A 25,403-nucleotide genomic window follows, 5' to 3' on the forward strand; every position below is an offset into this window, starting at 1 on the left:
TGATCACATTAATATAATTTCAATTTAATAAAATACATGGCTTCATCTAAATTTTGATTGTCAAGCACGGATGAGACTGCTTTCCTTTGTTTCCTTGAGCGTTTTAATATGTGGAGAATATGCTTCATGGGAACATTGCAAAACCGCAATCGGAATAGACAAAATGAGGCGATGCCAGTCAGGACAGATTTTTCCTTTTAAGCTCCTGTGAGGAATTTACCTTTTCTCCCTGTGCTTGTACGTTTGTCCGTAGGCGTAATTGTTTTTTTTTGTTTTTTTTTTTGCCATGCACTTGTGTGATTTGTCTTCTACTCAAATCTTTTTGTGAAGTGGTTTACATTATGACAGGGCTACAAGGTTATATAATATCCATCCGAGTTCAGCTATTAGGCGCACATTGGTTGTGTAACAGCCTTTAAGGAGAATCCGGTTCCTGTGTGCCATCTTTCACAAAGATCTTTAAATAGCAAATTGTCTCTCCACCTTCACTAGGATGACAAAAGAAAAAATATCTCTTATAAATGTTTGTGCACGAAGCAGCTAGTTGTGCCTCGCCGAGAAAACAAAACGTGGTTTGGTTGTTGTTATTGTTAGGCACAGCACCGCGGCCGAGCGCGAGCGACAGGAGCGCGTCGCGGGGTCAGGACAGCCAATCAGCGGACTGCTTTCTCTCCAGCATCATGGGGGGGGGGGGGGGGGGGGCAAAGCCATCATCGCTCGACTGGAGCGCGGGCAGCCGATAGGAGAGAAGAGACGGACGGAGGCGCTTCTATTAACTATGATTTTGAACTAACACTAAGGTGGGGGATTACGTCACCAGGTGATTGCCTTCATTTATTTTTCAATTTCTTTTGCATGTTGAAATATTGTTAAAAGCAGAAGTAGTCTTGTTTGCGTCTATCAACGCATCCGATCGCAGAAGGTGCGCTTTCTTTGCATTCCTTTGCGTCAGACATGGCTTTTAAAAAAGACGAGATGCAGCTATTCGAGTTTATTTCGTGCAATTGACTGAACGTTGTACGTGCACATTTGACGCACGCCTATGAGAATTTGACATTTGCGGCTTTATGTAACACTTGTCTCAGGCAACAGCTGCAGCCGCAGTCATGTCTGCGTAACATCAACAACACGAGTGTCTTCGCCTGTGTTTATCTTCCAAACGCACCCCTACGAGCGGGCTGATTAGTCACCGAGAATGACGGACACTTTGACTGGGCCTATGGCTGCAGTCCTCCATGCCAAGCTAGTTACATAATTATGCACGCAAGACAGGACGCATGGCCCCATTAATCAGCTTCTTGACGCTTTGGATTGCAAAACAAAGCATGCACATGCATGCATGCATTGAGAGTTAAATATGATAAAGCAGCATAGTGGACTAGTTAGCACATCTGCCTCACAGTTCAGCGGTTCCGGGTTTGACTCTTGGCCTTGCATGTTCTAAATGCGCTTTTTGCTGGCAGAGAGAGAAAACAATTCATGCCACAAATGAAATATGAATCAAAATACCGTGTTTAAACTTTTGGGAACCCATTGAACATGTTGTAACGATTGCTTGACTTCCTCTTTAAACGTTTGTGGTTTCACTTCCATAACCGTCCCCAAGCCAACTAGAACATGAATGTGGCCCACCAAGAATTCAAGTTTGCTCTAAATTGTCCGTACATTTAAATATGAACGTCAATAATTGCTTCTCTATATGTGCACTGTGATTGGTTGGCAACCAGTAAAGAGGTTACCATACGGGGATAAGCACCAGTTCACCCGTGACCCGAATGAGGACAAGTGTACTACTGCCAGAGGTGACATTTTCTCCCTATAGGTTGAATCAGACATGCATGGGAGGAACACAGTCATTGGCCCAGTTTTCACCAAGCCTTTTAGCTGACATCACAAACTATGAAAATTATTATTCACTGGAATTTTATTCAAGGGTTAAAATCCGGTCAGTATGTGTCATTCTTCACTAAGGGTTCATAAATAGGTCACTGTAGTGGAACGTCTAAGGTTGAAGACAGTTGAGCTGTCAGTGGGAAAAAAAAAAAAAAAAAAATCAGGTTGAATCTTTCCTTCTTTGTTGGCATCACAAAAACAAACTCACAGGTTTCAAGTGTCAGATTTTTTTTTCAATCTCAGTGGTGTTTGATTTTGGAGGCTCCTTGGAAGCAAGCTGGATGAGAATATAGTCGGCTAAGAATGGCCACTGGGCCTTCCCCCCTTGCTGTCTATGGCGTCACGCTTTTCTTAGCGCGCTCTCGTTCGGGCTCACCGCCGCTGCCAACAATAACCGCTGTGGCTGGCTCGAAGCATCTTGTTACTCTGCAGCTCAGCGCACGCCAACGTGTGATTCAGAGTGGTCGAGAGGAGGCGAAGAGTGATGGAGAGTGTGTGGTGGTGGTGGTGGTGGTTGTGGTGACCACAGGTCTGTGTTGCGCTGTGATGATATCATTGTGTTTTGCAACAGTGAAAATTAACCAAGGAAACATATTTTCTAAAAAAAGCTGCTGATATTGAATGACTATTAGATGTTGTTTTCTGCATCATTAAATAGTGCCAAAAATGAAAAATAATACGGATTTCTGTCAGTGTTTTGGCAGTTCCACACTTCTACTATGCAATACACCTTGGTATTATGGGAAATGCTATGTTTTTAGCATTTAGCTTACGTTTTACCAATACATTTGAACAGCTTTAAGAAATACAGTGATCCCTCGCTACTTCGCGTTTCGTTTATCGCGGCTTCACTACATCGCAGATTTTTTTTCCAAATTAAAAAAACATTTAAAAGTCAAAATAAAACTTAAAAATTGAGGAAACGTGTGTCTAACCTTTAGGACAATGTAGTATTGCTCCAAATGTTCGTTTACATTCCTTTAGAAGTCCGTTTTCGTGTGTTAGCACGATCGCGAATTAGTATCTTTCCGCTAACTTGGCCTGTTTAGTACTTCTTGTTGGTGACCGTACTTCGCGGATTTCACTTATCGCGGGTGGTTTTTGAAACCAATTATCCACGATAAACGAGGGATTGCTGTACGTTAAAAAAAAAAAAGAGAGAGAGAGAGAGAGAGAGAGAGAGAGAGAGAGAGAGAGAGAGAGAGAGAGAGAGAGAGAGAATGAGCATCCCGGAATGGTTTGTGTCACTGTACCGGTAATAATCACCACTTCATGATTGACGCGTCCCAAACGAGAGCCTCTTCCAGGCAAGGATCGCGATAGAACGCAGATGGGATTCGCTATGATTCGCCGACATGTCGTGTAGCCTAAACACTTCCCCCCTCCTTCTCGTTGTCTGCCAAACAAACACATTTTTGGGCAAGCGCGCACCTTGCACATCATCCCATTGTCTGATCTCTTCTCTTGAGCATGAATAGAATGTTTCCAGCCGCGATGGCGTATTGTCACTGTGAATAGATGCACTTAAAATTGGGTCAACTTATGCTCGGCGCGCTCATGTGTGCAGCGTGTTGCCAGAAGGCGTGTAGATGGAAGCATGCTGTCATACGCTCACCGGAATTCTCCCTGGAGAAATGCCCTCAACCTCGTATAAAAGGCTTGGAAAAACAACACAATGATGCTTGTGTTGATATTAAAGATACAGTCATTTATAAAGATACAGTAATTTTCGTTTATCGCGGATAGTTGGTTCCAAAAACCATCCGCGATAAATGAAATCCGCGAATAATGAGTTAGCGGAAAGATGCTAATTCGCGATCGTGCTAACGGACTTCTAAAGGAATGTAAACGAACATTTGGAGCAATACTACATTGTCCTAAAGGTTAGACACATGTTTCCTCAATTTAGAAGTTTTGTTTTGACTTTTAAATGTTTTTTTTAATTTGTGGAAAAAAATCCGCGATGTAGTGAAGCCGCGATAAACGAAACGTGAAGTAGCGAGGGATCACTGTACTTACAATTTTGATATAACTTTTGAGCTGGCATTGTAATGTTTTTACTACTTCTCTCTATCGGGTCATGGTGTGAGAAGGCATGTTGTCTCGTCGATCCGGACACTTGAGACCGAAGACTATAAATTGAAGAATAATGGAGAAAAGAGTGCTTTGTTCTACAATGATTTGGTTGCATCTCATTAAAATGCAATGAATCGTCACTCAGCTCTGAGTGGGAATGTTTGCCCACCTTGTAATATGTTTTTACGTTTGAAAATGATTATGCCTATTGACACAGTGGTTTTATATTTTGGGGAAAGAAGAGACTGTAAAGGGGTTTAAGAGTTTGGTTTTAAATCACCGCTAATCATTGATAATTAACACAGAATCACTGGTGGAGCTAGAGGGGGAGAGGCGGGGGCACTGCCCCCCTTAAAATATTTCTGACCCCCCCAGGTGCCAGGTCAAATAATTGACTTTTGGGTATTTTCCGATTTTTCATACATTTTTGTTCATATTTCCACTCTTTTATCAGCATTTTTAAAAGAATTTTACAAGTTTATAAAAAATCTAAAAATACAGAAATATAAATGTTTTGTACCCCCCTCAAAAAAAAAAAAAAATGCTGCCCAAAACAATGTCCCCCTTTTATTTATTTTTCATACTCGGGCAAAACTGTCTGGAATTTGAGGCTGAAAACATGTCAGTGTGGAAAATGATCTGTTGATATTAAGTAACCAAAACACGCTCATAAAACTCACATACTAAAGTACTGTTAAGCTGAACAAAAGTTCAAGAGTTAGAAAATGGAATGATGGGAGTCCAACATAAGGTAGACGTCAGGGGGTCAAATAAAGAGATTTTCTGTAGACTCAACTCCGGTGCTGGCCCGAGTCCTCGATGACAAAGTGCTTTGCGTCAATAGTGAGAGTCTACGATGTCGCCATGTGTGTGTGAATAAATGTGCAAGGGTCGTACAGAGAGGGCCCTCCATTTTAAACAAAGGCCTCCCAGTGTTTGCATCTCTGAAAGCCACATTATTCAAACATTTTGAATATCTTCTTTTATGCTGGCTCACGCTTAGCTTTTGGATCCATTAATGTCTTGGCAACTTTTTTAAAAGTGCTGACTGACCATAGGCTGACTTAAGTTTACGTGGTGACTTGTTGGTGCGTGGAGGAGGAGGGGGGGGGGGGGTCACGTGAACAAAAGAGGTCGTTGCTTCAAGAAGACGCGTTAGTTTGTTGGACTCAGCATTTCATACTTCTAGCTTCTCTCTGTGTCTTATTAGCCTGAACTCTTTAAGGATGTCATGTTAATTATGGGAACGGCTCAAAGGTGAGCATACAGGATGGATTAATTTTGGGACGGATGACGCTTTACTATATTTGAGTTTTAGGTACAGTATATCATTGTTCTGCTTTCTACGTTAAGGAATTTGAAGCAATGTTTTTTTTTTTTTTTCCATGTGTGATGTGAGGTCAAGGTGATGTGCCGCTGCTCTCAGTGTGTAGAGACATTTTGTGAATATTTGTAGTCTGTATGTCATGTTAAATTTGTCTCAAGGTTTGTTCTTCACTATTTTTCTATACCTTGCGTGAATGCTAAGAGGTTTTAACGCAGGGTGCATATTTTTATTGTATCTAGGGACTGATATGTTTGGGTGTACTAAACTTCTCAAACAAGTACAGTCCTTATATGGTCGATGATGTTATCAGCTAGATAAAATTACTAAATAGACTCCCCCCCTCCCTTTCCTGTAATGATTGATTTAGAAATATAACAACCTAGTCTGGGACTATTTTAGTCACAATGCATTGTGTGTATGATATTTTTGGGGTGTATCCATCCCAGCACTAAAAACATTTTATTCATTGCATGAAGAAAATTACTTTTTATGGCATGAGAGAAAATCACGTTCACGTGTGGGCACATCATCCACCTCCATTTTCATCTTTTCCACAGCACAAAGAGAAAACACAAGTCAGCTCATCCAAGCAACGCACAGAAGAAAGCTAATTCGCGCACAAGCATGGCAGACCAGAAGTAAGTTGGAGAAGTGTACCCATAAGAGGTCACGTCGGTCTATGCTTGGAATCCATCACAACATTTGTCTCTGTTTGTGAAACAGACCACAACAAATTTGATCTTATCCGGTTACGCTAACGGTCAATCTTTTTATTTCCTCTCAGAGACCGACCAGAAGACTTTAAAGTCCAGACAGTGAAGAATACCAACATCAACTCGGCCCAGCTTCGGCCGCACAGTGAACACTCGAGAGACCGCGCTTCCAAAAGGCTCTCCACCGACTCAAATGGGACCAGCGAAGGAGGTGTGGGTTCCTCCACGCCGGTGGAGTTGACAGCTTTAGAAGAAGCTTTCCGGCGTTTCGCCATTCACGGCGACACGCGTGCTACGGGCAAAGACATGCACGGGAAGAACTGGTCCAAGCTCTGCAAGGACTGCGGCGTGATCGACGGCAAGAATATCACCCTCACTGACGTCGATATCGTCTTCTCCAAAGTCAAGTAAGAAAGCGGACTTCTTCTACCATAAACATAATTTGGGATGTTCGATACCATCTTTGACGTCTATAACCGTCAATGGCACTGAATGAGTTAACCGATACCTACTTTTGACATATATTAAAATTAAATTGAACACAATGACACAAAAAAATTCTTTCTGATACAGATGATGACTCGCCTTGAGTATCGGTGGTTGATATCGGCAGCCACGAGAGTTCGATAGCCTTGTATCGACCTGATACTAATAACTGCTTTCAGTACTCAGAAACAGTCGATCCAGACACGACTCTGGGACTGATATATTTGGAGTAATGTGGTTCACCACAGATGCGCCATGACTTCTTCATTACTAACGCCGAAGCAGCGATGACTTCAGTCTTAGTCACCGAACGCTCACGCATGCCCCACAGTCCAACCAAGTGGCGCAAACAAACATTACTCGGTTTACAATTACAGGAACAGTGTTGGGGGAGGAAAAAGACATTTAAATGTGAGAAAACTGCAAAAGAAGATTTGTTTTGTTGTCTTTGGAACAAGCCACTAAGCCAAGCTGCTATCAAAAAGTAGAAGATCTGGGTGGATGACTCCTCATGTTCCTCCCCAGGCCAGATTGGTTCATCCTTTACTGCTTTGATTTAACTGCACTAGACTCTAATAATAAACGGTGACCTCAATTGCACTAAAGAGGGGAAATCTTTTATTTACTAACCCAACAAAGTGGTTGGACGTATCACAACTTGTTCCTGTAATGATGTATAATCAAAACGGTGGTAAGCAAGATAAATGTGACTACGAAAACAGGAGTGTGTGTCTTTGGAAGTAACTGATCATCGTGTGTTGTTGTTGAGTGGGAAAGGCCACAAAATAGGAAATCTCACACTGATTTTGTGCATACACGGACAGATTTGTGTTGTTATGCTTCTCATTGTCACTCTTTTGTGTGTCATGGTATTCTTTTAGGTTTATATACAGTCGAACTACCGTTAGCGCCATTTTGCTGCTCATCCTCCATTTTGTTAGCATCAAGAATAAAATGTTTTCATCAATCCTAAAGTTCGCCATCCAATTTCTAAAATAAATGGCCAATCAAAATTTCCCATAGGAAACAATAAAAACAACTTTCCCAATTCCATGTACCGTATTTTCGGGACTATAAGGCGCACCTATAAACTTACAATGTTCTCAAAAGCCGACCTTATAGTCCGGTGCGCCTTATATATGGACCAAATTCCTAAATTTAAACTGGCTCGAAGCATTGTGTCATGAAATCAATCATAAGTGGCCCGCTGAAGACTATGAATCATGAATCAAAAAGACTATGGATCATTATTTTGTGATTATAAAGTAATTTGTTGCATCTGAAGTTGAAAAAAAAAAGATAAAATGGAGAATGATTTGATTTGGATTAAAAATCTGACATGATGCATTAATGGTGCGCCTTATATAAGGACAAAGTTTTAAAATGGGCCATTCATTGAAGGTGCGCCTTATAGTCCAGAAAATACGGTATATAAAACATTGTTTTGGTACTCCCAAAGCTAATGCTAATATAAAGCTAAGATGGAATACGTGCTAAACAGATATCCAACGTTGACACTTTGGTGAATAGCACAATATCATGACAGCAGACATGTGACTGTCAGCCTTGAGGTCAATACAGTAGCATCTGTGTCAAGTGGAGCCGGGTCCAGACCTAAAGGGGGGTGGCGTGACGTTCATGTAGCGACTAGCCCCGGGCCTGACTGAGCAGCGTGCATTTCCTTTTAATCAGCGTCAAGGCTGTTTGCATGCACATGTACATGAAATTAATGAGCGCTTTCCTGACGTTTGGAGTGATGAGAAACGTGGCGCCTCAACGTAAACTATGAATCTAGTGTAGACTAATTAATTACCAGCATGGTTTAATGGTGGCTTTATTTTCCATGCCGTGGTTCCCCGTCAGCCAACAATATTGGAAGCCGTGTGTTAAACACATTCTTCCGTCTGCGTTGGTTCTACCGGTCCGCGGTGCCGCAGATGTTTCAAGTATGTAAATTAAACAGGTCAGCTAAGTTTTCCAAGGTGAAATAATGTTCCATTCCCTATCCTTCTTCATTGTAACCTCCTTAAATACTGATATGCTGTTTATTTATAAAGCTTAACTATTTAGATATTTAAGGACTATGGTAAGCCCTGTTTGACTCCATCGGACGGGGACGCAGATTTGTCTTCCTTCGACAAGCGGCGGTGGAAGTTTAGCTTCCCGTCTGACATTAGACAGCATGGGAATGATTCCCAGCACGGAGCGGCCAAATATTCAACACTGATGGACCGCCTAAACAGAACAGGTCAATGGGGTGAGGAAAAAAAATAATGATCAACCCTAACACCCCCCTGTGTTTACTGTGGCTTGTTGCTATGACGGCAGGTTGCCCCGGGAGACGGTAGGGCTGCATATGCTGTTGTTTGGTTGATCCATCTCCACAGCGATGAATGTTTGTGTTTGTTACTATGTGGAAGTGAAAGGGGCTCACGGCCAAGTAGACAAGTGAAGCACTCACATGGAGCGTGAGTGAGATCTGACTTATTGCCAGTTGTTACGAGTTGACCTTATGAATGTCAATGCATTTGCTTCCACACGAACTGGTACAAGTAAAAGCGGCTCTCCTCAGAAACGGCGCACGACTGCTGAGAGATGCTGATGTTGAGCCAAATTGCCTGTTTTTTTTTATTTACATTTTTTTCATTTAATTTAATTTAATTTTTTTTTTTTTATGTAATTATTTTCCTGTAATTTAATTTAATTGGATTTTCTTTCCTGTAACAAATCACTGTTTCGCTGTTTCAGGAAGAAATCCTGTCGCACCATCACGTACGATGAGTTCAAGAATGCGCTAGGAGAGCTAGCCAGGAAGAAGTACAAAGAGAAGACTGGAGAGGAAGCCGAGGCTGAAGTATTCAAGCTGATTGAAGGGAAGACGCCCGTGATCGCCGGGGTCACGGTAAGACTTCTGGTTCGACTTTTGGAGGGTGGGCGGTGTTAATATAAAAAAAAAAAAAACCTCCGTTGCAGAGGGCCGTCGCTTCCCCTACAGTGAACCGCCTGACAGACACCACCAAGTTCACGGGGTCGCACAAGGAGCGCTTCGACGACACGGGACGCGGGAAGGGTAAGGCGGGACGAGTCGACCTGGTCGATACTTCGGGATACGTCTCGGGATACAAGCATCGAGGGACCTATGAAAAGAAGGTCACCAAACCCCCCGGTGCTAAACCCATGTGAGCGTAACGGAGATACAGAAATATGGATCGAGGATCGGCGAGGATCGTTTTAGTACTCCCAAAAAAAAATACATTATCATATATTTTCCCACCCGGTTGTTTTGTGTGTGGAGAGAGTTCCTCCCCTTGTGAAAGTGTGAGAACTGGAAAACTGTTTACATCTATTTTTACAAAGTCTTCACCAGCTGGTACATTCCTGTCTAATAGTGAGAAATTGCCAAGAGGAGAACGACGCCGATGATGATGATGATGAAGCTCTGTTGTTTTGATCGGGCCTTAAAATATTTATCAAGCACAATGAACAATGAAAGCCAATTAAAACAGCACAAAAAGCTTTTATCTAATAACACTGCACAAAAAATACTTTCTACACCCATTTTAGGATTTAAATTGGCCGTGTTCCAGATAATTGGCACACATTTGTATATGTATATTTAATATTCTGATTTGTGTCTATTACTTGTCTAGTCTCCCTACTTTTGCTGTTCATATTCTTTCTTTTATAAAATCAGCCATTTTGTTTCTCCCAAGTCAAATTAATGAACAATTACCAAATTCTTAATCTGTAAATTTAGGGGTCGAAAGCGCAATTGTGCAAGATTGTATTTTTGAGATTAGATACCCCCCCCCAAAAAAAATGCCTCTAATATATTTGTGGTTAGATTGTGTATTAACTACTAACCGGAGCCACTTGTTTAATATGGCTTAATATTCCTTTCTGTGTTTCTGTACTTTGTGCATGTTATGATGTATTTTACATTTGAGAAGCACAGAAATGATTTGTTGTATTTGATCTACTGTGCCTGCTGTAAGGACGGACTACTGGACAGTTGTTTTCTTGCTTAGAAATCGGAAGTGATGATGAAACGGTGTTGTCGCTCGAATTGTATACAATATGTACAAAGTTGGCCTGCCATCAAATGCTGTTATATTTCTTATCCAGAGAACCTTTAACGTGTGGTCCTGTCATCTGAGGCACAAATTTGAAGGGAATGCCGGTTACGTCCTTAAATACTGAAAAGGAAAAAAAATCCAAACTTTTTGTAGAACATTTTTAACATAGTGTTTGTTGTCACACTTGCCTGCAACCGCAAAAGTATTGCAGCTTATTTGTGTGATTATTTTGTCCGCTCGAGTAAGCTCCCCGTGCTTAATGCCAAATACTGCGCACCTTTCATGTGGAGGAACGATACGTGTTATTATTTTTGAATTCATAACATTTTAATGTGCTATTGTGTCCCCCCCGGTGCATGCAGTGGATCTTTGTACTTGTTCTTTAGAACTCTTAATTGTGTGTTGATGATTTGTAGTGTATTCTTGAGAATAAAACAAAAAGGGCACATCGAACAAATATTTCTGCAGTGAAAGTGTCGTGTAATGATCACTTTTGTGGCATTAATTGTAGTGTGTGTGTGTGTGTGTGTCCGATGCCTCAAGTCAACTCACACTTAGACGTAAGCATCCTTTAATAAATTATCTCTTAGAGGTTCAAGTTCAAATAAACATTGACATTGTTTTGAAATAATAAATAGGTCAACTATTGGATAGGCGGAGCTAGAGGAGGGGCACTGCCCCACCTGAAATATGCTTGGAATTTCGAGGTGCATGCAATTTTAAAAATGATGCTTCATCCCTGCAGGAATCTCCTTCATCCCATTCCTGAACACTTCCAGTCAGACCTGTCGCGAGACAAAATTCACAAAGTGAGTATTTTTGAAGTTTCATCATTTTATCGGCAAAACAAAGATGGTGGAGGATATTCATTTTTCTCCTCAGATCTTCCAACTCCTCCTTCAGCTCTTCCACCTTTCTTCAAGCCTCTATTTATGCAACACACATCAAAAGCTTGCTTGAAATGAATTTCAATTGGCCTTGGAACTCACTTTTGGTGGGGCAAGTTACAGGTTGCTCCGCCATTGGCGTTTGTGTTGCAATTTTTCTGAAGTCAACAAATCTTTTCGAAGAGCGACGTTCTCCTCCATGGCAATTCTCAGCTGGGCGTTGAGTTCTTCCTGCATTGGTTGGAGCAAAAGCTTATCTGACTCGGAAGAGGACATTGTGTGTTGATCAGTATAGAATCTCAAAATTTGGCAAACCCACCAAATCAGCAATGACCTTCTCCACTTCAGCTTTGTGTTCTTTCTCTTGTACATTCACAAAATCACACAACTTGCCCATTTCCTCTTTTAAGGTCTTGACCTCAGCATCCTGGGAAGTGATGTGGTTTTCCATCATGGAGAGGATCTGGACAATCTGAGCTGCGGGGGAATGTGAGATTTTTTTTTTTTTTTTTTATCTCAACTTCCTGTAATTAGACATAATCCCCAAGGCAAACTCACTCAGGAAGTTGGTGTTAAGTTCCAGATTTTTCTCTCCCACCCAGTGTTTGTCCATGATGTCCAGTAGCTCCTCCAAGGGCTTCCTGTAATTCCCCTGGAAGGAGCAATCAGATGATTCGATGATCACCAAACAAGAAAACCCTTACATGCAGAAATGTACCTGCTGCTTGTTTTCTGCTTGTGCCAAAGCTGCCGGTTTGGTCACTGATGGGGGATTCAAAATGGGAGATTGAGCTTCAATTCAGACAGATGGAGAAATGCAAGGAGTTTGGACTAGGTGGCGCTGTGCCTTGCTCAACAGCGATCGTAGTCAGGCAATCAACTGTTTGCTGTCAATTAGACTGACCTAACACTCCACATAAACATCTGAATGTAAACTAAAAATAATAATTCACACCGGGAGAACTGTTTTAAAACGGTTCTCTGTTGCCATCTAGTGGTGGAATTGCGCAGTTGGAATTTAACAGATGTAACAGAAGCACATGCACAGAATTTTTCTTTTGTAGATTTTGTTCAGATTTCTCTCTGTTGCCACCTAGTGGTGGAATCACGCAACTGTAGTTAACAGATGTAACAGAAGCACATGCACAGGATTTTTCTTTTGTAGATTTTGTTCAGATTTCTCTCCGTTGCTACCTAGTGGTGGAATCACGCAACTGTAGTGCACAGAATTTTTCTTTTGTAGATTTTGTTCAGATTTTCTGTTCAAAGAAAGACAGAAGACAGAACATGTCTCACGGGGCTTCTGATGAGATGACGAGTGAGTGCGGCTTCTGTGATTGGCAGCAAAGTGGTTCCGTTGAATTAGATTAGTCTCATTCTTTAGGGAGAGCTTCATGTTGAGGTGATCCAAAAACGCCTGGCGGTTATCACGACTTCTGAAAATCATGAGTCAGACAACTAACAGGATTGCTCAAAGTGATAAACACAACAGTTGAATGCTGTAAATTGAATGCACTAATTATTGTTAGTGCAAATTGAGTTATGATTGCATTCTACCTTAGCTGAGAATACTTCCTCTTGGCACACTTGCGCTCATCGTCTTTGACCGGACATCCATCTGCAAGCAAAGAAGTATAAAGAAACACTAAAAATGTATATGGGGTTAGCAGTTTGACCTTTAAGTGAACTTTTGACGTCTTACCTAAATTCCGCAGACTGATCATGTTATGCACCAAAAAATGTCGGTAGTAAGGGTCACTCTTACCCAGAGGATTGAGTCTCAGATCAAGATATCTCAAAAGTGGCAGCTCAAAGAGAACCTTTACCTCTTCCAGGGAAGGTATGCAGTTATAGTATAAATTTAGGTTCTGTAAATGTTTCAGACATTGCAGACCCTAAAGAGGTATAACAAAAGACATCAAACACATTATGTGACACCATTAAAACAGATACAAATAAAACAATGTCGGCAGCACTTATCAAGCCTACCTCAATGCAGACTAATGAATTATGTGAAAGATTCAGAGATTTCAGGCGCTCAAAATTGTCCAGTCCATTTCCCAGATATCCAATTTTCTCCTTGTGGTTACCAGGGATACTCAGTGAGCGGACATCTCCTGTTCAGAATGTACAGATTAACCCTAATTTTGTTAGCAAAAGCAATAATTAGTAGCAGGATAGCAGTATTTTTTCATAGATTGACTTTGAAATGTACTTTAATAATTAATATGCATCGTCATGATAGAATGAAGGAACGCTACCAACGCGTTGACGGTTTAATCCCACTTTCTTTATAATCCACTCTTCCGTTAAAGACACCAAAGCCAAAGCTGACATTTTCTTCCTTTAACGGAGGAAGTCAAAACCGATCATATATTGTTATTGTTATCTAATATTGTTCAGGTGACTCGAAAGATAACAGCTAAACTCTAATTTCCTTTCAACTCCGCTAATTTGCGAGTTTACGAGTTACATAAAACGCATCAATTTTGCGCCTGCGCACTGTCGGCGTCTGGGTATGTCACGTGTCTAAACCAACGTGCTACTGTTTAGTAAAGTTCTTCTTGTCTAATCAACATTTTCGCTTTAACTACAAGATATATAGAATATTATTTGATTTTCTTATGCTATGTTATATCTGTAGGTGTTCCCAAACAAGTCTCATTTGTCAAAATCACTTTCTTTCGGATTAATGGCGTTCAACGTGTTGATATCAATAATCAATATAACGTTGTTTTCCTCGGCTCTTTTCTCCTCATATAAACTCTTTAAGGTAAGTATCCCAAGTGAATGAAATATATATTAAATATGAGCAGGTTATTTGTTCATACATATTCCATTAAATAGTAGAAACAATGTTTTCATTTTCTTCTGTAGGACCACAGAGCTCCCTCAGTTGGCTTCTTCCTGGTTGGAGTCTCTGCAGGCCTTTCTATTTTGCCTTCCTCAAGCACACTCCTCACTTCACTCCAGAAAGAGGCAGAATGTGCCGCAGAGGTTCTGGCTCCAGCTCTACTCGCCTTCCACTTCCTTTGGCTCAGTGAAGACCGCAACACAGCATGTGTTCTCCTGTGTGGTTCCTGCCTGTTGCTAGGACTGTGTGACAGATTCTCTGCAGAAACACTCACTGTTTTATGTCGCTGCATTGGCCTGGCATCCTTGTCCTGTTGCCTCATGGTGTGTCTATTGGCAGGAAACCTCACAGGAGTCCTGTCCAGTCTAACAGTTAACCTACCAGTACTTTTAGCGCCTAGTTATGGACCACACACCTTTTCATCGCTCGTCTCTCCGGCCACCGACGAGCTAACCATGAAGTGGCTTTTGAAAGTCTCCATGTCCATCGGCTGTTTGACCTCAAAACATTCCCTGGACAAACTTCAGTTGGATGTGACTGACCGATATCACTTAAACTTGTAGAATGTTGTTCATCTTGGCATTATTTGTTTAATAATACTCTCAAAGGCTTTCTGGTGTTATTCTAGTTTAATAGGGGGATGAATGGTGGATTAAAATACCATAATACAGTTATCAGGGTTAACCCACATCCAGTATTCATTTTGGTGCCTTTATCTCCATTTATTTATCCTTTTTGTTCTTTCTATCATATTTATGTATTTCTAATGATTTGTTGTGTCTGATAATTGTTTAAAATTAAGAACATTTGGTTTTGCAGCAGTATCTTGGCACTGGTATGCTAGCAAGTAAATACATATTTGTTTTTTGGATGAGCTAAAAGAGCTAATCATTTGAGCATTGAGCACTTGAATTATTTTCTGTCAAACCTCCATGGCGGCTGACTCAGGCGCCGCACTGAGCATGCTCGCTCCAGCTGCAGCCTGTAAATGGGCCAAGTGTGCAGAGGAGGAGGAGAAAGGGGAGGGGAAAACAATCTGATGGACTGCATGGCATCGGGATGCTGTTGCTTGTATGAGAAAAGAAGCTGCATGGGAAAGATGTGTCACGGATGAAGCGCGAATGACGGGAATGTCGGATCGTTACCGCAAAGACCACGACGATATGTGTTAAGGTAAAGAAGACGGGGTGTTCTGCATGGCTATTAAAATTCTCACTGGAAATGACCTCTGCTGCATGATTTGTTTTCACTTCACAGGAACTGTGAACTGCGTGGAGATGTACGCCTTCTACTCTCTTTTAGTCTACATCTTCTACACTGTCTTCAAGAAAGAGGAGGAGGAAGCCTTGGAGGCATCATGTGGAGCTTCCACAGATGTACGTCTAGCCATATCATATTCAGCCTTTGTCAAGTAATTGCATGATGGCTGTGCATGAGTATTAACAAAAACCCGACAATTCGAAACCACAATCTCTTTCTTGGATATAAACCAGGAGCACAGCGTGTAAATATTGTGATCACATCCCCACCTGACCCTCATTTATCTTACTGTGCTCAGGAGCCAAGACCTGTTTCCATGGAAACAGGGAGAAGAGGGAGTAATGGCCACACCCCCAAAATGAAAAAAAAAACCTGTGCTAGGCTTAGTGACTCAAGTAAGTGTTGAAAATAAAAAAAGTAACGGATATGAATTGTGTGATGTTTACATTCTGATGTGCTCGTCCAGGCAGTAGCAGCGAAAGCGATGTGTCCCTGAGCGATGAAGACGAGCAAGATGGCACTGACATCCCAGCTTGCACACCTCTGGCTGCATTTTTATCCTTCAAGCAGGAGACTGACAAGAGGAAGAACTCGCAGGGCCATCTGGAGACATCAGGAAAGGTAATATGAGCCATTTTTATTTCTATTCATCTTGGTGATCATCAATTTGTGCCCAGTTGGGAGAGTCCCCATTGATGGCCGTCATGTCCCACCTACTGAGCTTCCTGGAGCAGTACTCCCACTTCCAGCAGCTGCAGCAGCAGGCCGAGCAGTACCGCGTCCAACTCAAGCGGCACCGGGTGCAGCACCGCCGACAGATGAAAGCGTTGCGGGCCTCCTACCGCCGACGCCTCAAGGACAAGAAGAGCATCATTTGTAACCTGGAGGAAGCCGTCGAACAACAACTCAGCCCGCTGAGTGACGGTGAGGGGGAGGGGGGATTGGATATTTACATGCGGGCTAGAACTAGACAGCGTGGAGCAGATGTGGCTTTTTGACCCGGGAGCAGAAAGGCAGAAGTAATTCTCAGCTCTGTTAGTCGTGCGTGTATTTATAGTACATGTGAATGATACCACCACAGAGACGAAAGTGTGCGATGTCCATCTCGTGAATATTGATGATTAGGTGGCAGGACAAGGACGCGGCATCGCTCGTTGAAATCGGTGGGTTAAGTCCAAAACGGTTTGGAAGGTGTTTATGAATAATATCTGAGAGTTTTTCGCTCCCTTGCAAAATGCATTTACAAGTCTGGCACATGCGAGTTGGCACGTGTTGGACTAAAAATAGCCGCGGCGGCCTGGTGTCCTTGGGTTGTAAAGCCGTTTGTTTTGTTTATCATGCAACATGCAAGGCCTTAGGGAATGCGCCTTCATACAAAAAATACATTATGCACTCTTTTTTTTTTTTGTGTTTATCAAGAAATCTCTGCTGTATTGCTCAGTGTGCGTGCAAACTTCTATTTTAATGTTCTTCTGCACAGCTTGACTGCAACATGGTGACGCAGCAAACCTCATTTAACATTAGCATGGCCTGCACTGGAGATCAGAGTTGACAGAGCCTGTCTGGTCAATCTTGAAGGTGTGATTATTAAGATGCTGCAGGGCCTGCTTTTTCTGTTCCTTTTAAATTGGATATGGACGAGGTTGTTGTTTCTCCGCTTGAGTGAGGCGACACGCGAGCAGCTTGGAACTACCTGGTGTGTGAAAAAGCTCCAAGTGCATCCCTGATGTTCATTAATATTGAAGTCTTAAACTAGAGAAATTAATATATAACTATATAATACGTATATCTTTCAATTTCTGCAGTCCACGTCCTCCTTAGGCTCAATGAAGGCAAATTAAAGGATTCCTATTTCTGGTTGACCTCATTTGAATATGGGTGAGATGTGACAGAAATGATTGGAGCTCATTCCGGTGCTATTAAAGATGCTAATTGTGTAGTTCCAGGCGAGAGCGGCAGTGATGCGGGGGCTCAAGCGGGAGTTCACAGCTTGGTGGAGTCTCTGTACAACCTGCAGGGGGAACGTAGCAAGCTCAGAGGAGAACTCCGTCTCCTGCGCTCGCAGCTGGAGCAGAAGGATCGAGACCGACACTCGCGGATACTTGGCTTTCAGCAGCAGGTAGCGACAGTATGAAAACTTCTCGAAGATCTCAGCGTGTCTAAAATTTGGTTTTCCTGCGCAGATCGACGAGCTTAAAAGTGGAATCGAAGAACGCGAGGAGGAGCTGTGCAGACTCAAAACCGCCACTGTGAGTGCTATCAAGTGCGGAAACACCGTATGTGTATTCCCCCTGTCCCAATACTTTTGTCCATCATTGTCAGGGTGCCACAGATTCCGAAAAGCGAGCGTTGTGTCTTTCGGCGGAGAACGAGACGCTCAAGCAGAGCCTGACTGTCACCCAAGGCCTCCTGCAGCAGCTCACCACCATCCCTTCCCAGTCCAGCACCATGCTCATCAAGGTGAGACGTGCTCACGTTTATCACGTCTTTTTTTTTTTAATCGTTCCCATCGTCCCGTTTAGGAAAACGAGAATCTGCGAAGCCGAGTGCAGCAGCTGGAGGCCTCCCTGCAGCAACGCGCCGAGCGGCTGTCGCAGCTGGAGCAGCAGAGCGAACAGAGCGAGTGGAGGAGGGGGGAGGAGCTGAGAAGACGGGAGGACAGAGTGAGGGAGCTTCAGCTGGAGTTGGATCGAGAGAGGGGCAAGGAGCCGCTGGTCAAGGTAACTCGTTTTCGGGATCATGGGTACTTTAGATGCAATTTGAGACAAGTGCAGTTTTTTTTTTCCCCCCCCCCAGTATGTTACCCAGACCGTTGAAGTGGAATCTCCGGCCACCGTGAAGCAGCTGACCAAAGCCAAACAGAGGAACGAGCTGCTGTCCGAGAAGTTGTCCAACCAGAACGAGCGCTGCAAACAGCTGGAGGAGCAAATCCGCAAATCGGATGAATACAGCTGTAATCTGCAACACAAGGTACAGCGTATATCTTGATTATTGTATTGTGCGCTGTGTGGTATCATAAAAGAAAACAAACGATATTTTAATCATATCTACGTCCCTTTTCATAGATTGCAGCTTATGAGCGGGAGATCGGACAGCTGAGGGAGGAGCTCCTGAAGGAGATCGGCCATTTGGAGGAGAGGAAAGAGGAGGCGGTGAAGGCTGCCGCAAATTGTTCGGCTGAACACTTTCAGGACTTGCAGCACCAATTCTTTGGTCAGTTATATCACGTGCACAAACTTTCCATGACAGCCCATTGAACCGAATTTATTTTCGCCCGCAGGTTTACAGAAACGTTTGACTGCCCTCCCGCCGACTCTGCGCTGCATGAAAACAGACTACGCCAGCCTGAGGAGCCAAGTTCGGAACTTCTCAGAGTTTTATGGAGCGGCGATTAAGGAGGCAAAGAAACAGGTAACTGGCAACCAGTGGCAATGACCTATATTCAATTTAATTTAATCCATGTATCATCATTTATTTTAATTTATTATTAATTATTTATTATATTTATTTTTATTTATTATCATAATTTAATCCATTTATCAGTTATTTACTATTCACTACACGATCTATGCATACAGAAAAATAATATTTTTTGTTTGGCAGGTTTCCGCAGCAATCTCTGAGATGTCAGAGGCCAACAAAGACCTTCTGGAGAAATACAGAAAGGAGGTTGCACTGCGCAGGAAGTTGCACGAGCAGCTTGTGGAACTCAAAGGTTTGCAACAATGCAAAATGATGGTTGTCATAGTAGCAGCACTGTCATATTCTGAGTATTGCGCCCCCTAGGCAACATCCGCGTACTGTGCCGCGTAAAGCCTGTGCTGAAAGAGGACCAACACGAGGAGGGTCAAGCCGTGGTGGTTACCGCCGACCTCGACAACGAGTCCTCTCTGAGCGTGCTGAGTAAAGGGAAGGGTCGCACTTTTGAACTGGACAAGGTCTTCCATCCTCAGGCTACACAGGAAGAGGTAACACAGCTGAACACCACAAACAAAAATCAAGGAATTGTTTAGAAAGCTGTGATGTCATCTTTTAGGTCTTTCAAGAGATTGAGCCGCTTGTGACCTCATGCATCGATGGCTACCACGTTTGCATATTTGCGTATGGACAGACTGGTTCTGGGAAAACATACACAATGGAGGTAACGAATTTTTGGGATATGGAACGTTGCAAATATCCAATATGAGCTCATCATTCGATCAATTCAGGCTGTTTGTTTTGCTATTTAGGGCAGTGTGGAGAATCCTGGCATCAACCAGAGGGCCCTGAAACATCTCTTTAGCGGAATAGAAGAGCGGAAGGACATGTGGTCCTACATCGTCACCGTCAGCTCTGTGGAGATCTACAACGAGGTGCTAAGGTAGACATACCTCCCGGGGGAAGCGCGAGGATGGGACTCCGACGGTCGGTTAATAACACATTTTGACTCTCAGAGATCTTCTGAGTAAAGATGGAGAGAAACTAGACATCAAAATCAACCCGGACGGAACGGGACAGCTGCACGTGCCGGGCCTCAGGGTCATCGAGGTTAAGAGCTTTCAGCATATCAAGAAGGTAACAGATTTTGGATCTTTAGTATGTTACCAAGGGTGTCAAACTCCAAAACATAGTCGGTCCCGTAATAATATTACAAATATACAATTTCCTGCTTCTGTGGGCAACATAAAATGATGCAGCAGGCCAGGATCCGGTCCTCAAACCTTGAGTTTGCCACCCCGGGGGTATTAAAAATACTCAATCTGTTTATGTCCAGATTTTAGCCATGGCCCGCAGGAACAGGATCACATTTGGAACTCAGATGAACCAGCACAGCTCTCGCTCTCACGCTCTGCTCTGCATCACCGTGCAGGGCACCGACCTCGCCACCGGCTCCAAAACCACCGGTCAGTCGCACAGGCGTCAATATCCTGCTGTCGAATTGATACGATTTGACATTCTCCCGCCCGATGACATTTCAAAGGTAATTTTCTTTTTCTTGCCCTCAGGCAAGTTGAACCTCGTCGACCTAGCAGGATCGGAGAGGGTATGGAAGTCTGGCGCGGAAGGTGAAAGGCTGAAGGAGGCTCAGAATATCAACCGCTCCCTGTTGGCCCTCGGGGACGTCATCCAGGCCCTGAGAGCGCGCCAGACTCACATCCCGTTCAGGAACTCTCGCCTTACGTACTTATTGCAGGACTCGCTGGGTAAAGGCAGCAAGACGGCCATGGTGGTGCAGGTCAGACTAGCACGGATTTGGAATTCACCAAAAGGGCTTTTGTTGATGAACATGCTTTGCCTTCATTCCCAAAGGTGTCTTCTCTGGAGAGCAACGTAGGCGAGACACTCTGCTCGCTGAAGTTTGCCCAAAGAGTGTGCAAGGTGGAGCTCGGCCCTGCAGCCAGGAAGATCGAATCCGGCGGCGGCCATTGCGACTGAGCCAGTGACTAACTACGCAAACACGGTTACACTCGAGGTTTGTTACCTTTCAATAGCAAACAACGGCTATTTTTTGCTCAAGGGCTGACCAAATCTGTCACATTATTGACACGGACAGAAAAGTGAAGTACCCCTTTGTCATCATCGAGCACATACAGGAATATTTATACCTTCACCCCGAGTGCCAAAGAAACGTCTGCCTCCCTCCACGGTATTATGCTTCCTTGAGCCACTGTTCTCTCACTTTCCTTTAGAAAAAAAATAATAAAAAATAGCCATCCAGGATCTTCCCACCAATCGTCAGCATTTAGAGCAGCATCGGCATTTTATTAGACTCCCACAAATGTTATCTTGTGATGTTTTGGCTGATATTTTCCCCAATGTAGTAGATAGTCCAACATGTTACGTAATGACACTTAATTCACATATTGGGTTATTTATCTGATGGGAGTGACTGAATGCTTTGCTTCTCTTTAGAGCCTTATTTTTTTGCCTTTTAGCAAAGGCAATGGCAGTCGAGTGTGCAGGTGGCCTTGTATTGTTGTGATTAGTGCAAGAGGAGGACGCACTTTATGGTTAGGACGCTGTTATTTCGGAAAAGGTTGGCAATAGATATCACTAGTGAATGTCGTACCCAAAAAAAAAAAAAAACATCCCCGTTGTTTCTTCATCATTGTTCCAGTATGTCACCCTGAGAATCGAAGCTCTTTTAATCGATTCACTTGTAGCAAACCATAGTGGTCATTTATTAATTAGAGAGTGATAGCTTTCCTAACAAATGTATTTAAAAAGTGCGTGGATGCTGATTGACCCAATAAAACACGGGGTTTTGGAAAACACAAGGTGTAGTTTACTTTCATTTAAAACGTATTACAACCGCAAATATGAAAGGTTCAGCCAGGCTGTTTACATTTTAACCACATATACAGATTGTACAATTGTATTAGCATGATACAAAAAAAAACAAAAAACACGCAGGGCAAGTCTGGACAAAGTTTCCAGCTGTGACAAACAATCCAAAGAATTGGCCCCCTTCCTTGATATTCACATTTTCCACCGTGGCTTATCTTCCAATCAGTCCGAGTCTTCCTGTTCTGCTTGTACCGCTCCCACCACACCAGCCAACTCCTCCTCGCTGCCTCGCAAACGATCGCCTGAACACCATAAGCAGATAAAAATGAATATTTCAAAACGTCTTGAACAAAAAGAGGAGTGACAACAATACTAACGAATCAGTTCAGCGATGGCCCTTTGTGTTCTCCTTGACAGCTTCTCCAGTTTCTTTGCCACATCCCGCTTGAGATCCCTTGAGACAAAAATACACCGTTAGTCACAGGTAACTTTTAATTCACACCGAAGAAAAACTTCTTACCAGTCTGGTTTCCTTGGAGCCAAGTTAGCCAAATCCTGTGAAAATCAAATTCAACACAATCTGAAAAACTATTTGTGCTTCAGCAATGAAATGAAAAAATGACAACGCACCACTTCTTCAATGATGGGCTCGGGATTGGCTGCGTTTAACTGGTCTTTGACTTTATCCTCCACTGGAAACCAAGAAATCTCTGTCACAGTTGGACCTTACTTAAATCTAGAAAAAAAAAAAAGAAGACTTTGCACAAACCTGATGCCGGTTTGGCTTTGGGGACCTGCCTCTCTTTTAGCACGTCATCCTCTGGAGTATAGTTTCTCAACTTCAGGTCCCTTAGCAGAATCAGAGACAGCTTCAAGTAAATACAGATCGCCATCATTTTTATTTTCGTGAAATTTGGCTCAATAACTTGGCTTTGAACATACAAGTGTATCTAACCTTCCAGTAGGGGGTGCTATTGGCTTTAGTGACATTAAAAAAAAGACCATCTGCATCCCTGTGTGGGCCTGTTGATTGACTGGAAGCTGGGGAATAAAGTCGCCCTTTTTTCCCCTCCCTGTGAACCCGTCCAGTTAACACGTCCCACCTGCTCCCGGCCACAGACAACAACCGGCCCAAGGAATGCCGTCCTTGACATTTTAATTACTTTCATCATGTCTCTTCATCGAGGAATTCTTGGCAGACTCAGCTCGACGACCACACAGGGTCCGAGGGTAAACTGTCGCATGGCCGTGTGGGGAACAAGAGGAGAGTTCTCTGAGCTTGTGAGCAAGCTAGCGAGGGCACGTAGTTGACCCCCCCCCCCCCCCAACCCCCCTTTGCAGCCAACAGATGCGTGCCTTGTATGGCTATAGGCAGGGATGCTGGTCATGTTCGCCACTCTTACTTTTCTCCTTGCATCTTAAGTCTTTAACGAAGAGGCGACGTGAGTAAAAACACAGGTCCGCTTGTTTGCCGTTGCTGGAATTTACCTTGTGGTTAATATAATCTACACATAACCTTTTTTTTTTTTTTTTTTGCAACCAACACGTGTGACTCTTCAAGCTTGAGTTGAGCAAAGTGATCCCTCATTAAATTTTCAAGACATGATACATAAGACACACTATCCAAAATGGGTGTCTTGGATTGCAAAAAGCGATACATTTAGCGAGATGATTTTATTTTCTGCCTTTGCTTATTGTCATTCTCTTGTGAGAAATGACTTCAGTCGGACCGGAGGAAATACAGAGGGCGCTCCCTTGGTGTCGTCAGCTCGCAGTCATTAAATATAAACAATGGAAAAGGTCTTGCAGGACAGGAAAGATGGCTGCTTGCTTGTGCATACCAAATGACGCCAAGCTGCAGGATATTTGAGCTGCTCACAACACGAGGATGTGATGCTAGCCAGAGTTCAATGTGTCACCAATAATTGGTGTTGAGATGAGCTGCGGATAAACGTTACTTCAGATCCGTGTGACTTCTGTGCAACGTGGCCACGAAAGAAATAATAGGTCAAGACCGCCAAAGACGCAAAAAAAATATGTACGACGAACTAACTTGTGTCTCTGCTCCGGTTCTTCCTCTTCCAATGAAGCTTTTTTATGCTCTGGCTCACCATCTTCCTCTTCTCGCCCCTGTTGGAATAAAACAATAGCCTAAGGGCTACCGAACTGAATCGCGTTTGCAGCAGATTTTTTAATCGACCACAATCACGAGTTGCAACAAAGTCAACAAATAACAAGCTTGCACAAATCCTGGGGAAAAAGACAAACTGTTACAAAGGATATCAAATCCCACCCAAGGTGCATTTTCCTGAAGACGCTTCCTGTCCGCATGCTACAACAATTCATAGCTCTGACTCATTCTTGAGGGAGTACAAAAAGGGAAGCAAAGAATGTCAACATGCTCCATCAAACTTGGCTGGCCATGTCAATTTCTTTCCATTTTGTGCCTCCTCAGTGGCATCTCCTGTGACCAGTTAAAAAGCTTCACTACAATATATTAAAGCACTTAACACTGACAACTAGTATAGTCAAAAACATTGTTGTCTGCAAAATTTGCACAAATTGCATTAATCATATTTGAATAACTGACAGATTGCCCATACTCGGAAGTGTATGTTGAGGTCAAACAATAGGTGCAGTTCTGTTTTATTGTCGTGCTAATCTGCTAATACATCCTCTTTATTTTTCAAAAAACAAGGCGGATATGGAACTACTCGTCGAGCCGATGACGTCACGCCTAGCATCAATGCTAAATCTTACAACTAACAGCAAAGACGAATCGCAGCAAATTCGCAGCGTGCATCATGATAATATTTCATAAATATTACTCTTGTACGTTATTTATTGCGACATAAAAGTCCAGGAATAGTTATATGACCGGTTAGCACTCAAACACTTGATAGCTACAGGCTAACAATGCTAAACATACATTTACAAGAAACCATCGTCTATTTCTGAGCACTAACAATGTGTCTATCCGACTTATATCTGTACTTACGTGGAATTGTTTATCCCTCAACGCTTTCAATCTCTCTTTTCGCTTCAGGGCTTGTTCCTGGAGGGACCCGATATTTTTGTCCATGTTTAGCCCCTCACACGCCGCTCCGTAGTTTGGTAATCTATTACAAACCCTACGTTAGGTTAGTGTAATCAACTGACGAGCAATCGATTGCATCGACCTGCTGCGCCTTCTTTTTATTTAAATTAATAGCAACAACATAGCCAACATAGCATAAATAGTAGTGCAGATAGATAGCAATAATAATAATAATTAATAATAATAATAAAAACTTAGATTTATATAGGGCACGTCGAGGCTAACAATTTCTCATGGGGCTCATTAAAATCTATGTGTGTGTCTGCGTGTGCATGTGTCTGACTGTGTTTGTAGTGACATAACAAAATGTATGTTTTGGTGAACAGAAGGTGCTTAAAAAACAGCATGTATATTGTTGGATTTGTTGACCGCTTTGATTGATTCAACTCTTTGCATCCCATAATGTAAATAACAAGAGCCACAGAGTGGCGCTTTCCATCGTCTGGAATGTAGGCCATCAGCATGGA

General features: G+C 42.8%; 4 protein-coding genes across 7 annotated transcripts; 2 read left to right on the forward strand and 2 right to left on the reverse strand.

The window, feature by feature from the left end:
• The first annotated feature begins 707 nt into the window (after window positions 1-707).
• On the forward strand, window positions 708-11,028 carry LOC119136240 (tubulin polymerization-promoting protein). 3 transcript variants are annotated; one of them, XM_037274580.1, is made up of 5 exons: window positions 708-820; window positions 5,854-5,934; window positions 6,081-6,416; window positions 9,244-9,397; window positions 9,469-11,028. In XM_037274580.1, the coding sequence occupies exons 2-5, from the start codon at window positions 5,921-5,923 to the stop codon at window positions 9,676-9,678; spliced, it is 714 nt and encodes a 237-aa protein (XP_037130475.1). In that variant the 5' UTR covers window positions 708-820; window positions 5,854-5,920; the 3' UTR covers window positions 9,679-11,028. The 3 variants fall into 3 exon arrangements, with proteins under 3 accessions (XP_037130475.1, XP_037130474.1, XP_037130476.1); XM_037274579.1 differs by lacking the exon at window positions 708-820 and adding an exon at window positions 5,119-5,226; XM_037274581.1 differs by lacking the exon at window positions 708-820 and adding an exon at window positions 5,162-5,287.
• A 32-nt stretch (window positions 11,029-11,060) lies between these two features.
• cep72 (centrosomal protein 72) lies at window positions 11,061-14,799 on the reverse strand. The gene is made up of 10 exons (XM_037273775.1): window positions 14,721-14,799; window positions 13,448-13,575; window positions 13,161-13,353; window positions 13,016-13,076; window positions 12,755-12,894; window positions 12,177-12,220; window positions 12,017-12,110; window positions 11,778-11,935; window positions 11,561-11,689; window positions 11,061-11,356 (listed from the first exon to the last, which is right to left on the reverse strand). Exons 1-9 carry the CDS (start codon window positions 14,797-14,799, stop codon window positions 11,576-11,578), a joined length of 1,011 nt encoding a protein of 336 aa, XP_037129670.1. The 3' UTR covers window positions 11,061-11,356; window positions 11,561-11,575.
• si:ch211-257p13.3 (kinesin-like protein KIFC3) lies at window positions 13,945-21,819 on the forward strand. 2 transcript variants are annotated; one of them, XM_037274230.1, is made up of 21 exons: window positions 13,945-14,231; window positions 14,336-15,485; window positions 15,570-15,688; window positions 15,871-15,967; window positions 16,039-16,193; window positions 16,250-16,496; window positions 17,513-17,691; window positions 17,756-17,821; window positions 17,895-18,032; window positions 18,095-18,292; window positions 18,369-18,542; window positions 18,638-18,785; window positions 18,853-18,983; window positions 19,176-19,287; window positions 19,359-19,540; window positions 19,609-19,713; window positions 19,802-19,932; window positions 20,006-20,126; window positions 20,326-20,455; window positions 20,558-20,787; window positions 20,862-21,819. In XM_037274230.1, exons 3-21 carry the CDS (start codon window positions 15,590-15,592, stop codon window positions 20,985-20,987), a joined length of 2,769 nt encoding a protein of 922 aa, XP_037130125.1. In that variant the 5' UTR covers window positions 13,945-14,231; window positions 14,336-15,485; window positions 15,570-15,589; the 3' UTR covers window positions 20,988-21,819. The 2 variants fall into 2 exon arrangements, with proteins under 2 accessions (XP_037130125.1, XP_037130127.1); XM_037274232.1 differs by having other exon boundaries at window positions 17,519-17,691.
• Window positions 21,820-21,826: 7 nt separating this feature from the next.
• ccdc12 (coiled-coil domain containing 12) lies at window positions 21,827-24,994 on the reverse strand. Its single transcript, XM_037274648.1, has 7 exons — window positions 24,838-24,994; window positions 23,893-23,969; window positions 22,609-22,688; window positions 22,470-22,531; window positions 22,360-22,394; window positions 22,217-22,293; window positions 21,827-22,141 (listed from the first exon to the last, which is right to left on the reverse strand). The coding sequence occupies exons 1-7, from the start codon at window positions 24,919-24,921 to the stop codon at window positions 22,062-22,064; spliced, it is 495 nt and encodes a 164-aa protein (XP_037130543.1). The 5' UTR covers window positions 24,922-24,994; the 3' UTR covers window positions 21,827-22,061.
• Between the last annotated feature and the right edge of the window lie 409 nt (window positions 24,995-25,403).

Source organism: Syngnathus acus, chromosome 16 (genome assembly GCF_901709675.1).
Source record: "Syngnathus acus chromosome 16, fSynAcu1.2, whole genome shotgun sequence".
Classification (NCBI taxonomy): Eukaryota; Metazoa; Chordata; class Actinopteri; order Syngnathiformes; family Syngnathidae; genus Syngnathus; species Syngnathus acus.